Raw genomic sequence first — 16451 nt, forward strand, 5'->3', positions numbered from 1 at the left:
ATATAAGAAATCAAAACAAACCACTATGATGGTGTGGGAGGGACAAAATACATGCTCTATAAAGCATTCAACACATATCATTCCTGTAGGCATTCATGTTGTAATTATCTTTACTAAGGGTTTTGCGGACCAAGATTTATGGTGGAAGGGCCAGTCTTTAGGAGGGCCCATATTCTGTACTACCGAGGGCTGCAAAATCTATATACAGGCCATAAAGGTTTCATCATATACCCCATGTAATACCATTCATTTGAATCACACAATCACATAAATTGGCAGTGAAATATTATTTCATTACAAAAATGTGAAAAAGTGAATCGACAAAGCCAAATCACTATCAAGCAAACAGATATTGATAAGCACACCACTTGCCATATTTGGGCAAAATGTGCCAGGGTGTGATACGGAAAATTATTGTCTGGGTTACTTGTGTGTGCTCTCCATTGAATTGCATTGGAAGTGATACTGGGTACATGATAATATAAATTACATTATCTACAAACACAGATAATTAACTCATAATACATATTAAAAAGTCAAAGACAATATATTTCAATTAAATAAAATTAAACATTTATTTCCATATGAAAAGTGTATTTACAAGAACACAAAATTATAAAGTTTAAACAATCCAATGAAAGCATACACTCCAGTTGATGGCAAACAGTGACTATTATTTGAAAACTTTAGTGATGTACATACAAAGAAAGAATAATGACACACATCTTTCTAATAATTTGTATCTGATATCGGTATAACTGAATTAGATAATATAACACAGAACTGTCATGCTTACATTCATGTATGATATATATATATGACCCAAGAGTGAGCTGCTCTACAGACTAACTCTAACTTGACATGAAATTCTACTGCCATAACATGCCTACAAGTGTATCTGTATGAGTTTGATAACAAATTAATAATCTACCTACACTATCTGTTAATTATCACCTCAATATCTGTTAGTGCTGAGTGTCTAATGTTATCTCAAAGCAAACGTATAAGTTAACACTATATAGCAGAGAAGGACGCGTGACAACACACAGGTAGCCATATTGGTCATCATTTCTGATATTGAAAAACTATCCATGAAATCTATATTAATGACAAGTACCAGAAAAATACAATGAAAATCTTCCAGCTGTTTAAAAGTACATATAATGGGAACTGATATTGTAAGTTTTAGTGCTCATCTAATTCTGTTTTGGTTAAAGTTTAAGCTCGTTTTAGTTACAAACTCTTTCAGCTGAGTTTTAATGGGATCCATTGTTAGTAAAAAGAACCAAATACTAATATCATCTCTCTGAGTTGATACAATAAAGACCATCTTTTAAAATAACAATACATTTCTACTTTCTCAAAGAATGGAAATGACTACTTTACAATCTGAAGCATTTCAACAGTAAGAAGACAAAAACTGATAGGGAAAGACAACAATTCACACTCTATGGGACTGCAATCTTCCAATTAGCTCATTTACATATCAAATCCTCCTCTCTGTAAAAGAACATATAAAGTACATGAAATGTAAATGGTATTGATACAATTCTATGTAACTCTTAGATGAAACCAGAAATTTGTCTTCATTCAGTCAAGGAAAATGTCAGTGACCCAACACTATAACGAAAAGTCATATTTGACCATGTCTTTCCACCGTGGTGTGGTGAGTATGAGACGAAGTGACACCTTTGACTTAATTTACCTCCGGTGAACTCTCCCCTAAGGGTTGCAGGCAGTCAAAAGTGTCACTTCTTCTCGTACAACCCCTTGAGAGAGATGGTAGTTAGGTGGGTCACAGGTATGGTAAAGGTTGGGTAAAGGTGGGTAAATTGGACTTTTCGTATAGTGCAAGGGGCCTTGTCACTATAAGTTGAACGACCCTTATATTAGGTCAAGAGTATTTTGTAATTGAATGAAGTAAGCATATTTTAGGTAAAATCAGGACAAATAATGGGAAATTTGGAATGTTTTGACTTGTATTTCAGGCACCACAAAACCAATGACACAGATGCACATTGTTGTGGCTTAGAACAAGGTATAAATTCCATATTTTGTTCTGATGTGTTCAATCTGGTTTACATGAGGTAAAATACTTATTTCAGGTGCGTATTACTATCATAACTATATTTATTCAAGGAAAGGGAAGTACTGGTAGGACTGAAATACAGAACATTATCACTTTGTGTGGAGATACCCTTGTGTCATTACCATTTGTTGTCTGAATACAGATTGTATAATTATATCAGAGTCAAGTATTTCAAAGTTGATGAAAATGTTGAATGTTGCTGTCATAGATTTCATATAACAAGTCTCTAGTGTAATTATAAGTAGTAACAGTTAGATCTTATTCCCCAATATATTTTTCTTCATTCAGCCAAGGATAATACGAGTGACCTAAGGGGCCTTTGTCACCATGAGTTGCTAGACGAGTAGTGACAACCTTTAGGTCACAAATATTTTCCGGCTGAATGAAGAAAAATATTGGAGACTAACATAATTATACCAGCGGCAGTAATATCAAAGACAAATGCAGAAAGCAATGGCAATTTTGAATGTTTTGACTCGAGCACAGCAGAACCAGTGACGTAGACACACATTGTCATGACATAGAACAACCAGAGTATATATTCCATATTTTTTGTTCAACTTGGCTCGTGCATGGTATAATATGTTAAGACAAATGATATAGGCCAGTGTTTAGAGGCAGAAGCAGGACTCTGTGTGATATGAGGTTTTAGGGTACATTAGGGTCAGATGTGTGTCCACCAATCTCCATGGTAACTACTGTCACAGTCTGTACAGTTAGAACTCACCTCTACAATTTCAATTTCTTCATCTGTTAGTTGTCTCTGTCTATACTTAGATGGTAAATGTCTATGATCAATACCACTACCTCGTACACTTGTACCTTTCACAATAAATGACGAAGCTTGTCTTGGAATTCGAATTATTGGCTGCTGTATCCTTGTATCTTGATGTGCTGTGTAGAACAACAGAATATCTCAACAAATTTGTATATCTCAATTCTGTTTAATTGTTTAATATTAAGGTCTGGTGGACATCGCTTTGTACACACACACAGACACACACAAGATACACACACACACAGACACACACACACACACACACACACTATTATTATTACTATAGTTACTTCAGATCCAAAACCCTAATGAATGCCTGACAGGCAAAAGTTTGTTCACCCAATCCTGCCTCAGCCATTATCTTTTACAAGAATTTGAATTTAAGAGGGTTGACACTTGAGTATTGATGACATCGATGTTAACATAGCTCTTGTCTTTTAAAACCTCAAATGTCTCAAAGATGTGAAGTTCTGAATTCTAACAAAATAAAGCCTAACGTAGTAATTGAATCTTTTATCTGTTACCTGTGAACTTTGGTGTTCCTTGCGCTTTTTGACCTCTGAATTTAATCAGTGGAACATGTGGCTTGACAGCCTGCAGTGTAAGGAAAGATTGGTTACTATTAGTAGGACATGTATATATATAACAAATGATCATAATTTGTGGAGCTAAAGTGGCATAACTATATTACTGTTGGAAATGCTAAACCAAGAACTGTTTTGTTAGCTCAACTGTGTAACTAAAGTGTAACTGTAAGGACAAAATTTGAGACAGAGTCCGCAAACCTTGGATTGTCAAACTGCTTAATTAGCTTTGGTATCATTAAACTAGTTATGTATTCTACGATTGCAATGTTAACAGTAAAATCGAACTGATGACAAGAAAGTTGAAATGTTGTATTTAAATGTAACAGTTATATGCCCTGTTGTGTTGACCTTCAAGTTCCACGAGTTCTGTTTACGGGTACGATAATATTACGAGTGTCGATTGGAACTATACGCACGTTCACTTTACCGGGTTACCATTCGTTGTTTTAGAGCAACATAGTTTAAATGTATAAAGCTTATTATTCTCACGAATACAGTCACAGTTCAGAACTAATTTCATGTGGAAGAACGTCAGAATCGAAATAAATACCTGTGCAAGTCGAGCAGTCGCCCCTCTGGCAGCCATGTTGAAAGTATATGTTTGTTATTTCTTACCTCAGTAAGCACCCGCACGAAAGATATTGTAAACAGACTAACAAAAGAAAATACATGTACGTGAATGATATACTAGACGACGGAAGGATATTTAGTTCAATGCTGAATATTTGGATGTTTGAATTATAGAAGTTGTAGATCACAGGGAGCGCAGGAACCGTGTTACTGTTGCATCAGTCTGTACAAGTTACAACTAAACAAACAGACACATATACGTATACAAATAAGTAAATATATAAATAAATTAACGCACATAGAAAAAAAATATGCATGAGTAAATACAAAAAAGTTGAACTTATGAATAATAAATCTCTACATGTACTCATCCATCCATAACAAGCAAACCGTACGTGTTTACTGCAGTACTTGTTGTTGTTGTTGTTGTTGCTGTTGCTGTTGCTGCTGCTGCTGTTGCTTGTTTTATTTATTTACGTGTCCTATGTGGGCTTACCAAGTGAACATTTCGTTCAATACAAATACATGTACCATATAAATTAAAGAGTTACCACATCCAACCCACTGGGCTTATAAGACACAAATACATGTACCGTATAAATTAAAGAGTTGCCACATCCAGCCCACTGGGCTTATAAGACACAAAAGAACACTGTCAGTATAAATATACATATTGAAAATAAATACTGGAGAAAATTAATCATACAGTGTGCTTTTTCTATTTCCAAAAGCCTTATAAATAAAGTCAACAGAAAAATTCCAGAACTTAGTCATGAGTAAAAGAGAGTTTATCTTGTATACTTAAATTGTTAAAGTCTGGTATAAGTGCCTGTATTTTATTCAGAAATGGGCCCCGTATGTCATTGTATAAGGAACAGTGAAGTAAAAAGAAAAGTACCAGTACCCTCAGGCAGGCCAGGCCAGCCTGGCTTGAAATACCAACGACCAAATTCCCCTAAGTCAATGACCCTGTCTGGGAAAGTATTTTTAAAAAGTTAACAAAACATGTTCACATTTTGAAATCCCATTTACTTCTATAAGCTTGCTAACTTCATACGTGGTTATGTAAGCACACCCAAACTATGTAGACAATGACATTTTTCAATTGTACATTTGAAAGAAACTCTGCTGTACATCTGACCTCCCTCGACCAGTCACACAGGACAAACACTGGCTTCTACAATCTTTGTTTCCAGACCATTCCACTCTTTTGAAACCAAAGTTGGGAGCGTATCCTCCTAATGTTACCACACCTACTGGGAGGGACAACTTGGTGTAATGCGGTACATTGTATGGTGACAAATACACTGTACTATACACTAGATGATGGCATTTGTTGCATTGTTGAAATAGGATAATTGAAGAGAATTCTACATGGTGTATGGCAAACAATTACAGGTGTGTATTAGATATAACTCCAATGAAAACCTCCCCAAACAAACGCACTGAACAAATTAATGGAACAAACACATTGAAGCATTGGACAGTGTGGCCCTGATCCTCATTAGAAGTCGAACTTTAAAGTGTACTGGCATCGGGAACGTCGTTTGGAAATATTTTATTAGATAAAGTAACTGACTCTTAATATCCTACACTCTGAGCAGTATTGCATCACATTTGGTCAACGTATTTTGAATAGCTGTATGCATGATATGGTTAAATCAAATTTAATTTTTGGGTCCACACCTTAAAGCAGCACCCTAAACGGTAACAACGATTTCAACCTATTACATGTACTATGAACAAGAACGACCACTAATTAAGATGCACAATGTCTAATTAATGGTATTTTAACAGTTTACAGTGAATATGTTGTGGTTGTCTGATCAAAAAATGATACCTCAGTTACAACTAGTATAGTTTTAGTATGGTGACTCAAAACCAAGATTTTGCCCAAGATTTAAACTTGTCACTATACTGACCTACAGATAATATTGACCACTAATTAACAGAAAAATATCTTTGTATAAGTAATTGACCAATTTTTTTTTGAATATATGTTAGTTACTTGATGAAATTAACACCCCAGTTGATGTTTATGTAGATGTAAAGCCTTGGGTCCACCGTCTTCAAACAGTAATCGTTCGGGTCGACTAAGTTTCGTTTCGACACTATCAAATATCAATAAGTAAAAACGTCTACAACATTTGACTGCAATGAAACACACAATAATTCTCTTAGTTATCAGGTTTTAATGAGATTGACACGAAAATGTACAGAATCGGAAAATTGTAAATTTACTTGAGAATGTTGCATAGTCACTTCGCCTTCAGTTGATCCACATTGTACATGGTTTACATGGTTTACGTTTGAGCAACATTGGACGCAGTGCGAGTTCTAGATCTATCGTTCTTGTTATGATTTAAATGCATGCCGTTTGATTACATTGGTTTTATACGTAAAACTTGATGAAAACTTCATTACATATTAAACACAATTAACCACATATTTAGATGTTGATATGTCAATCAATAAACTGTTATGTCAGCATTACATATATTTGTTATTGTGTTCTTAAGCCGTTTCTATGTCAGCGTGAGTTGCTCCATTTTCAGATGTGTTCCAAATTGTTCGTCGCTTTTTACTTTCAAGCAATGAGATTGACACTATAAAATTAGGTTGATGTGATAAGCTCAAATTCACAACCCCTAACCAAAAAGTATAACATAAAACAACGGAAGAAAACACTAAAATTTATGACTTTAAAACATGACTTACAATACAATTCAATTTGCATGATTTTGGTCATATTTTATAAGTAACATATTTCATCTATTCTTATTTCATAAGTTTTTTTCCAAATCATAAAATTGTATCATATTTTTAGTATATTTTTCTCACTAAATGGCAAATGCAGCACTTCTATCTACATTTATACCTGACTATGTTATCAAGCATAATACGGACTACTATTTTAAAAGGCAGTTACGTATCCTCACAAAACAAATCGGTTTGACTGTTTTTCAGCCAAAAAGTCCTCATTTGAACTGGTGTGAAATAGGCAGTTGCAAGGGCATCACCATAGTTACATTTCGTTCTTGTTTTGGATTTGAAGTCAAAACCCGTAATATGAACGGGAGTAATCTTCAACTTTTCTAACAAGACCCCAATGAACACATCTTCCCAGAATATCGGTGGAGTAGTCTTTGAAATAGAATTTAATTTTTTTGCAACATCCAATGAAAGAATGAATGTTGGCGATTCCACGTAAACCGGGAATGTTGCGAACGGCCACACATAATCAGGAGTGTAGTATTCACTTTTATTGTCTCTGTTTGGCCTTGATCCGTGGAGGACACTTCCACCAATATAATTGGTTAAAGAAGGGGTTTCTTGTTCGAAGAACTGTAATATTTTCTGAGTGTTTAAAAATGTTCCATCGTCCGTCATTATCGCGTAATCTATCGTGACGTCACTACAATGCTCCACTAAGTATTCTAACATGGCTATTGTTTTGAATGTCGTATTTACACTCGCATCTGGCACATTTGACTGAATAATATCGGAATGACGCTGGGCTTCCCTTTCAAGAAGCGTTTGTTCAGTTAAATTAAAAGTTCCCCCGACGAAAAAAATAGTTTTCATTGCAACGTGGTCGTTTTGTACAAAAACACCCCAAGTACTTCTGATCGCCATTCTTGCTGCAGAGTTGCCAATGAGACTGGATACGAGAACTATAATTGTCTTTTGAGAGTTAGACGGCGAAATTACTCCTTTCTGACATAACTGGTGATTTTTAGGAGAAAAACGGAATTGAAGTTGCCCTCGGTTGGTTTGATTATGGTGATACAAATGGAATTGTTTGTTTGGTAAATGGTTCTCCATGCAAGTTACGTCAGTCTTTGTATTCAACCAATACCAAAATTTATACATATCATGAGCACTTGTTTTATGCGTTGCCAAAACATTACGTAGTCCGCAGAAATTGTGTTCGTTGCCTGACATGTCAAAGTGGGAATCTCTCTGAGGGGACACCCCAATGATTTGTAGCAAAATGCCCATGAAGACATCTTCATTAAGAAATCGTTTCGTCCTAAAAGAAGCTTTGTAAGTATCGAAGACAACATCACTCGACATGAGATAACAGGGTCCTGAATTATAAGGTGGGAAGACTCTATCAGGCCACAGACCTCGCGGCGTATAGTTCTTGTGTTTTGGATCACGAACGGGCCACATGTTATAGAAGGTAAGACCCATTGAATAACCATTCGTCGGAGCTTCGCGGAGTAAAGATAAGACATACTTAATGTTTACGAATACGTCATCATCGACTTTCATGACGTAATCGGTGTTCTTGCAAAATGTTGACACCCATTTTAACATCATCACTGTTTTTAGAGTCAAATTCTGGTAACAGTCATAGAAAGAAGACGTGACAACATCGTGGTAATATGCATTCTCCTCTTCCAATAGATCCAATATTGATTGTTCTCGCGGAACACCAACCATGAATACAATCGCAACTTGGAAACCTGTGATGTTTTCATAATGCAGTCCCCATGTTTCACGAATTGCAAGTCGACGACCGAAGTTCTTCGGCGCGGTCATGACAGAAATCAGCAAATTCAAATTGCCAGGCCGACTTGAGCAAATTTTCGCATTGCTTGTGGTAAAACTGTATAAATCAGGTTTAATCCGGTCTTCTTCAAAACAAGAAACATCTTGACTGTGTTGCAGTTTGTCATAAGACGAACTCATGAAATCTGGAGATAAGGTATTCCACGTAAAAGCATTTCTCATGTAGCATACGGCAGGTACTTCATTTAATGTGTCACTGACAAAGTCGGAGTGTTGACGAGGCGTGATGGAAACCTTCTCTAACAACATACCGAAGTAAACATCTTCCCAGGGGAATAACTTGATGTAAGGTGATGTCAATGATGTCTTGAGGGCGACATCATATGACATGAGGTATGCTCTCCCTTCAGGATATGGTGGATACACTTCACGAGGGAAGAGTTCAAATGGTACGTAATACTTACTTCCCTGACTTCTTACTGGTCTGGAGTTTCTCAAGATGCGTCCACTGACCAGATCAGATTCCTGTGTAAACGATGACCTGAGGTAATGAACTAAATTTGACACGTGGACGAAAGTGTGAGATTCAGTTTTAATGATATATTTAACATTTGAACAATACTGCGCGGCCCATTTCAGTCCCATGATTGTTTTAAAAGTTTGGTTTTGGAAGACATCTATAAAATCCTCCTGTATAATATCCATGTGTATGTTGTCTTCGGACCATATTTGTTCCTGAAGTCTCGAATCAACAGGTCTTCCCATAAGGAAGACGTACTCAACAACAGCACCATCAATGTATTTGTCCTTCGACCAAGTCGATCTGATCACCTTTCGGTACTGACTTTGGTCAGGGTCAGTGGCCACCATTATCAATAGGAATACTCCTTTTCGATGACGCATACATCGTTCGGGATGATTTGTAATTACAGGTATGTCATGTCTATTGATAATGGTGTGATTGGCAAATTTAGCGTGGATTGTGTTCCTTATATTCTGATAGTGTTCTTGTCTACGTCTGATTGACGCTTGTTCATTTTCTAACAGCTCTTGACAAGCCGCAAAATTTCCCTCTAAAGTTTGTTTTGTTATGTACATGAGAATGTCTCCAACAAAGCCATTTGTAGCTAAAACTGCTTGGAGTCCACACATATCTCCTTCATTCTGTATGTATGACGCAACTCCCTTTTGATCAAATGCAGTATTTTGTGACATTTTTACGTTTTGTAATATAGTACCGATATATATTTCGGGAAATTTGAAGAGCTTATGGTTTTTGGCGTAATTTACTATTTGTTCCACAGTGTCTATTGAATATATGGCAGCTGTTTTGTCACTACAGTGTGAAGGGTATTGTTTATGTGGCCATTCGTCAATAGAAACATACCATGGACTGCCTTTGTTTCTGATTGCCTCACTTTTTCTGTTCACGTGACATGTGACGTAATTTGACTTTGGTGCATGATGCAAGTAACTAACCACGTTATCTATATTGATGAAAATGTCTGAAGGAGCTATCATTACATATTTGGTAGATGAACAGTGCGAATTTACCCATCCAAGAGCATTCATTTGTATCAGTGTTGAGTTTGCTGTACTTTCCATCACATCTATGAGTAGGATATCTTGATAGAGCTGAAGTTCGTTTTCTATCACCTTGTGAACACTGTCATCCTTTGATCTTCCAACGACAAAATACACTCTCAAATGTTTACTGCGAATGCTCCCTTCTCGAGCCCATGTTAAACGTGCAGCTCTCCTGTTTTCGTATTTGGACGATGGTGACATTACTAGAATAACGATTTGATATCGCTCATCCCTTTCTGACGAAACACATTTCTGAGACCCATACGCAAACACCTGAAAACCACTTTCCGATTCTTCGCCTCCCACAATATTGATGGTTACTTTTTTCTCGTTCTCCGAATGGAATCCAAAATAAGGCTGTAGTTTTTCTAAATAGGAACCCTTGCACTGCTCTCTCGTAATATTACCCCGCAGGATATTCCAGTACTTTCGATGCATTTCTGCTGAGTAGTGATTTGAAACTATAACGGCCTGTAATGCGCAACTTGAATGGTACAGGCCAGCTAAATCGTAGTGAATGTGGGTGTACGGGTGTACATTCATTTTTTCTAAGAGAAGTCCTAGATAGACATCATCCCATTTGAACAACGGGACATCAAAAGACATCTTAAAGGCACGACTGACAACGTCCAAGGACATCACATATGACTGGCCGTCTATATATGGAGGATATGTATTCGAAGGCCAAGCCTCCATTGGTGTATGCCATCTCGACGACCTTGCCCTTTCTGGTGTTGAATCTAGTTTTACCTCTCCCATGTACAAACCAACTTCTGGGGTATATTTCAAAAAGTCTATCAAATTCATATAATTGATGAACATGTCATCATTTGCCTTTACCAAATATCTGGTATCTTTACAGTAGGTTGAAACCCATTTCAGCATCATCACAGTTTTTAAAACAGTATGTTGTTCAGACTCGTCGAAGTTACCAAGTATGATATCACCGAAGGCGTTATTTTCTTGTTGTAGTTTCTGTTCAGTGTTCGCATCAAGCAGATCAACACCCATGAAGAACACTGTTTCAACTCTGAAACCATGGATATCAAGTTTGTCTGCTCCCCAAGTCTCTCGTATGGCCGAGCGTTGCTTCCCTTGACGAGGTTGGCTGAAGATGCAGATCAACATGAATGGATCCTTCTCACCTCTGTTGTCATTTGAACACTTCTTTTCTACATTGATTATAAATGTGTCCCTTTTCTTTGCTACTAAGGAAGTTTCCATACCTATAATCTTTCCATTATTTACGCTGATTTTATCCTCATTTTGGTAAGTTATCTGATTACTGTTGGAACAGGACACAAAGTCGCCCCAGTTTTCTAGCTGCTGCCAGAAAATGCGCATCAAATCTGGAGGCACATCACGTGATGCGAGAATGCCTTTCAGCTCACACAGTGTTCTCTGTTCACCGGGACTAGTACTATCAAAACCAGCATGATGAGTTAGAGAAACGTTTATGTTTTGTAGTATTATACCGATATAGATATCATCATACCTGAAAAGTTTCGTGTGAACAGCGGACAGGAATATTTCCGTTGCTACATCATGTGAAATAATGAAAGCGTATCCACTAGGATATGGAGGGTATGCTTTGTCTTTGGGCCACTCCTCCTCGCTGATGAACCATGCTTCTTTCCTATTTCTGACTGGCCACAAATTCTTATTGATATATCCCAGCGCTGCGCCAGCCCTTACTTTATTCGCTAATGTTCTTACAATATTATGTAGATTAAGAAATACGTCGTCGTTCGATTTCATCAGATATTTAGTATTCGGACAAAACAAGTAAGCCCATTTCAAAATCATTATAGTTTTAATCGTCACGTGACTGGGATTGTCATGCAAATCAACAACGATGACGTCTTTATGAGTGCGACTCTCCTCCTCAATTGCTTGGTCTTTTTGATGGTTTAAATTCTTACCAATGAGAAATAATTGAACAATTTTCTTCCCCGCAATGAATGTTCGCGTTCCACGGGTATTCCGAATGACAGCTCTTCGTTCAGAATCCTCTGCAAGTGAGGGTGTTATTATTAAAAGAAAAACCTCGCCATCTTCATCTGGAAGAAAGTCAGGAGAGCACTGAGATTCTGGGATAGTGGTGAATTCATAATTGAAATCATTGACTATTTTATCCATCTCAATCCTATAGTTATCACTTCTGGGTTTCTCCTTGTCAAAGTAACGGTTGCCATGGTTATTGCAGAAGCGTTTCGAACCCCAGAACAATTTCATTTGTTCTGCACTAAACATACTGGACAACAAAACTGAATTTGTATCACAAGGGTTTCTCTGCTTTCCATGGACATCAAAAGTATCGATGTTTGTCGGTTTAACCTGTAACTCCTTTAATATGATACCCAAGTAAACATCTTCGAATGGAAATGGTTTGATATCTTTCAAGAACACCGAAGCACGCATGACTATGTCTATAGATAGTAAATACGCTGGACCCTCTAAGTACGGTGGGTATTTCGAATCCGGCCAGACATCTTCTGATATATACCACAGACTCTTTGGATTACGGACTGGACCCGATATCAACTTTTGACCCCCAGCAAAGTCAATCCTGGGTATAGAGCTAAGATAACTCAAAAGTTGATGCGGCGATAGAAGAGTCTTATCATCGACTTTGATAATGTAGCGGGTGTTTGTGCAATGCTGTTTTACCCACTTAATTAAATATGTGAATCTGTATGTCGAATTAGAAACACTGTCGAGAATATCTGTCCAAATTATATCACGATGTTTAGCATTTTCCTCTTTGAGTGAACTTCGTAAAGACAAGTCTTCTGCGTGGTCCAACAGGAACAAATAGCGTGTTGTATTTTTGGTGATAAGTTCTTGGCCCCAGGTTGCACGAATAGCTGCTCGTTGTGCGCCACCTTGAGGTGACGAAATGACGACAACAAGGAGATACATATCAATGACACTGTCACAAACTTTGTCTTGTCTTGTCAGATATTTGTCACCGCTTAATGACAACGAGAAATATTCATTGACGGGAGAGTCTTCGTAGTTGGGTTGGTCGCGATCGGTAACAGAAACTGAATGACTAAGTGCATTTTTCTCTTGTACCACTTCTTGTGTTTGAATTCGTCGCAAGACACTTTGTTCATTTCTTGAATAACTTCTTGTATTACCATTTTGTGTTACTATAACCAACATAACCAAGAAATGAACGAATGAACACACCACTAGGAAGGCCAGTATTTTACTGAGATGTCTTCGGATGATATCGGTCAGCATGTTGTCACGTGTTTGAGATATATTATACCTACAAGATCAGATCGTCCCAGTTCAAATCATCAATTCAATCCATAGGTTGCAATTGCATAGCATTCAGACTTACATTACTCAGCGACAATGAGGTACTAATATCAAACCTGGGCTGTAATCTGGCCAATTAACAATCTATTGAGAGAAAAAAACACGTGATAAATAATATTACTAATATGATAACGATATACTGTTAATGAAAGAAATAATCTACAAGGGGCATACCCAATTAACAAGACACACAATTGACTGGACAAGATACTTACAATTCAATATACTGGCAAAAAAGGAAAGAAACAAAAACAAAAACGAAATTAGCAACTATTAAACCCGTGCTATCAGTTAGGTAATTAATGTCCTTGTATTTATTACAACGATGCTATGTTACGAGAAATAAATAATTCACATCTCTTATTTAATAAGAGCACTTGTAAATATTAATTATTAATGGCGTACGGCGTTATAACTGATTTTTATGTAGCAAGCGATGATCACAACTAGTGATAAGATTAACACTGGAAACTGGTAATACATATGTGCTTATGTATGTATGTATGTATGTATGTATGTATGTATGTATGTATGTATGTATGTATGTATGTATGTATGTATGTATGGCGCAACTACAGTAGTCTATCTGCTAGTCTATCTGCTAGACCTCGGATGTTCTTCCGATACAACACACGACCGAACATCGCTATCGAGGATGTGTTCGGGCAAGCCCTCACTGCGAACTTCGTTCTCTTATAGTATCGAAAGAAAGCCCGAACGTCTCGCAGCAAGACTATCTATCTGCTAGACCTCGGACGTTCTTCCGATACAATACGACCGAACATAGCTCGAGGATGGAACATCCCTCACTGCGAACTTCGTTCGCTTGTATAAGTTATAATATCGAAAGAAAGTCCGAACGTCTAGCAGCAAGACTACAACTACAGCGGATATGGAGAAGACCTTTGGCACCGACTGTGTAACAAAGGTGGTCCTGGAGAGAGATTGTCTCGAAAGGGGACATCCATTACTCCGTGTGTGAAAATGTGTAGAAAGGTTAATAGTCCGATATTGAAAGGGTTATTGACATGGGGCATACCCCATTGTATAACACTGGAGATAATACAGACACCAATACCCAGTAGATACATTGCAAATGTTTGTATAGGAACGACTTTTAACATTGTAACTTGATTTCCGACCAGACTGGCACAGGGCACATGTTATGATGTGAAGTGTGACGTTTCCAAACATAAAACCTTTATCTGATTGTAAGTCGAGGTCAGAGGGCTACAACACCTGATAAGCTGTGGCAGTTAATCCGTCACACCTACCTTATATTATGTATACAGTGTCTGCTTTCTAGCTATGTGAAGGACGGGGTGAAGGATCGATGATCCACATGTAAACCGTATGATCCACATGTAAAATGTATCAATTCTTCGCTAGAGTTCTCAACAAACATTACATTATCCTGTGAACAAAAGAAATCGATGTTACATCACAAACGCCAGACTTGACCATCGACAAGCGAACGGAACAGGTGACGAACGTAACGAAGGTCTACAAGTAGTAAAGGAAATGTACAGGGTATGACATGTACATACATAAATATATAAAATACATGGCACCATGTGTTAAAATTTAGTTCTAATAAGACTTGCAGTGTACTGAGTATTGTTCCGTTCTGAAGACAGGGCTGACATGAATGAAATTAACACAGTACTGAATGAATTTCAACAGTTGACAAGTGTATACCTGTACACGTACACCGTGTCATTCTCTGCAACAGCGTCAGCGTGGAGGGTAGGTACTGGCACACCTTGCTCTTGTGACTTCCAAATTTGAACACCGATTCAATGGCAATGCACAGACTGATTTCAAAGGCCATATGCATAGTCTAATAGCAGCAATCTTTTAGTGGAGTTGTATTGCTTTGTTGTATGACAAAACGCATGAAACAGGGCGTCACAATACTTCTTTTGCTTTAAAGCGGATGTCATTATTATTCAAAAGACATGCGCCGTGAACTTTTTCATTGTTGACATTAAGTTTGATTTATCTGTACATATTATGCATATCTTTGCACAACATTCTGTCCACGTGACCTCGTGTTACTTTACTATAAATTTATCACCTTACCAATCTTTAGTGAATACAAAATGGTATACGTTTTCATTTTTATACATGTTTACGTCCCTCTACCCTTTAAGTCGTTGTATGTTATTTGGCTTTCATTGAACTATGGATGTATTAGCGGAGATCCCCCTAATAGTAATATATCCATGTTTGAACAAGTTACAAACAAGATAATAGAGAACACACGAACAAGAAGAAAAGTTTAGGAAAAGAAAACAGTCACTTCTCTACTTTTATAAAATACTCGGTAAAGGTGATTTAAGTAAATTATTTAGCAAGGTAAGAGGCAAGATAATCATGACCACACAACCCAACGATCATTTGTGAAAAGAGCAAATACATATGTGCCTTCATGCCTGGGTACCATGCACATGTGTTGCATGTGTGTGTTATATGTATTAACGATGGGTAAGATACAATTTGCTGCAATAATCTACTAAGTCAGTCTACCAGTGTGCTAGTATTTTCGTTTCTGATTAGCATTGTGCAGTTAAGACCATTCAGTTTTAAACAGAGAAAAGATGTTGTAGTGTTCATACCAGTCTAAGGGTTTGTCCAAATATGGCAAAGGTATGATAACAACACAAAATAAAGTAGTGTTACACGTGAACATTGAGGGCGCAAATCATATATGTTAGCAACACAAAACGAAGTAGTAGTATATATGTACAGTGAGGGCGTAAATCTTACCTGGTGGCAACACGAAAGAAATTAGTAGTATATGTGTACAGTGTGGGCGTAAATCTTACCTAGTGGCAACACGAAAGAAATTAATAGTATATATGTACAGTGAGGGTGTAAATCTTACCTGATGGCAACACGAAAGAAATTAGCAGTATATGTGTACTGTGAGGGCGTAAATCTTATCTGTGACAACATCATTAAAAAAATTGAAACGTAATGGGTAGTGAGG

The 16451-nt window shown here is 37.2% G+C and overlaps 1 protein-coding gene across 1 annotated transcript; it reads right to left on the reverse strand.

Moving 5' to 3' along the window:
* Nucleotides 1-609: 609 nt before the first annotated feature.
* LOC144443787 (alpha-ketoglutarate dehydrogenase component 4-like) lies at nucleotides 610-4040 on the reverse strand. The gene is made up of 4 exons (XM_078133333.1): nucleotides 4005-4040; nucleotides 3392-3461; nucleotides 2817-2983; nucleotides 610-1500 (listed from the first exon to the last, which is right to left on the reverse strand). Exons 1-4 carry the CDS (start codon nucleotides 4038-4040, stop codon nucleotides 1480-1482), a joined length of 294 nt encoding a protein of 97 aa, XP_077989459.1. The 3' UTR covers nucleotides 610-1479.
* Between the last annotated feature and the right edge of the window lie 12411 nt (nucleotides 4041-16451).

This window comes from Glandiceps talaboti, chromosome 12 (genome assembly GCF_964340395.1).
Source record: "Glandiceps talaboti chromosome 12, keGlaTala1.1, whole genome shotgun sequence".
Classification (NCBI taxonomy): Eukaryota; Metazoa; Hemichordata; class Enteropneusta; family Spengelidae; genus Glandiceps; species Glandiceps talaboti.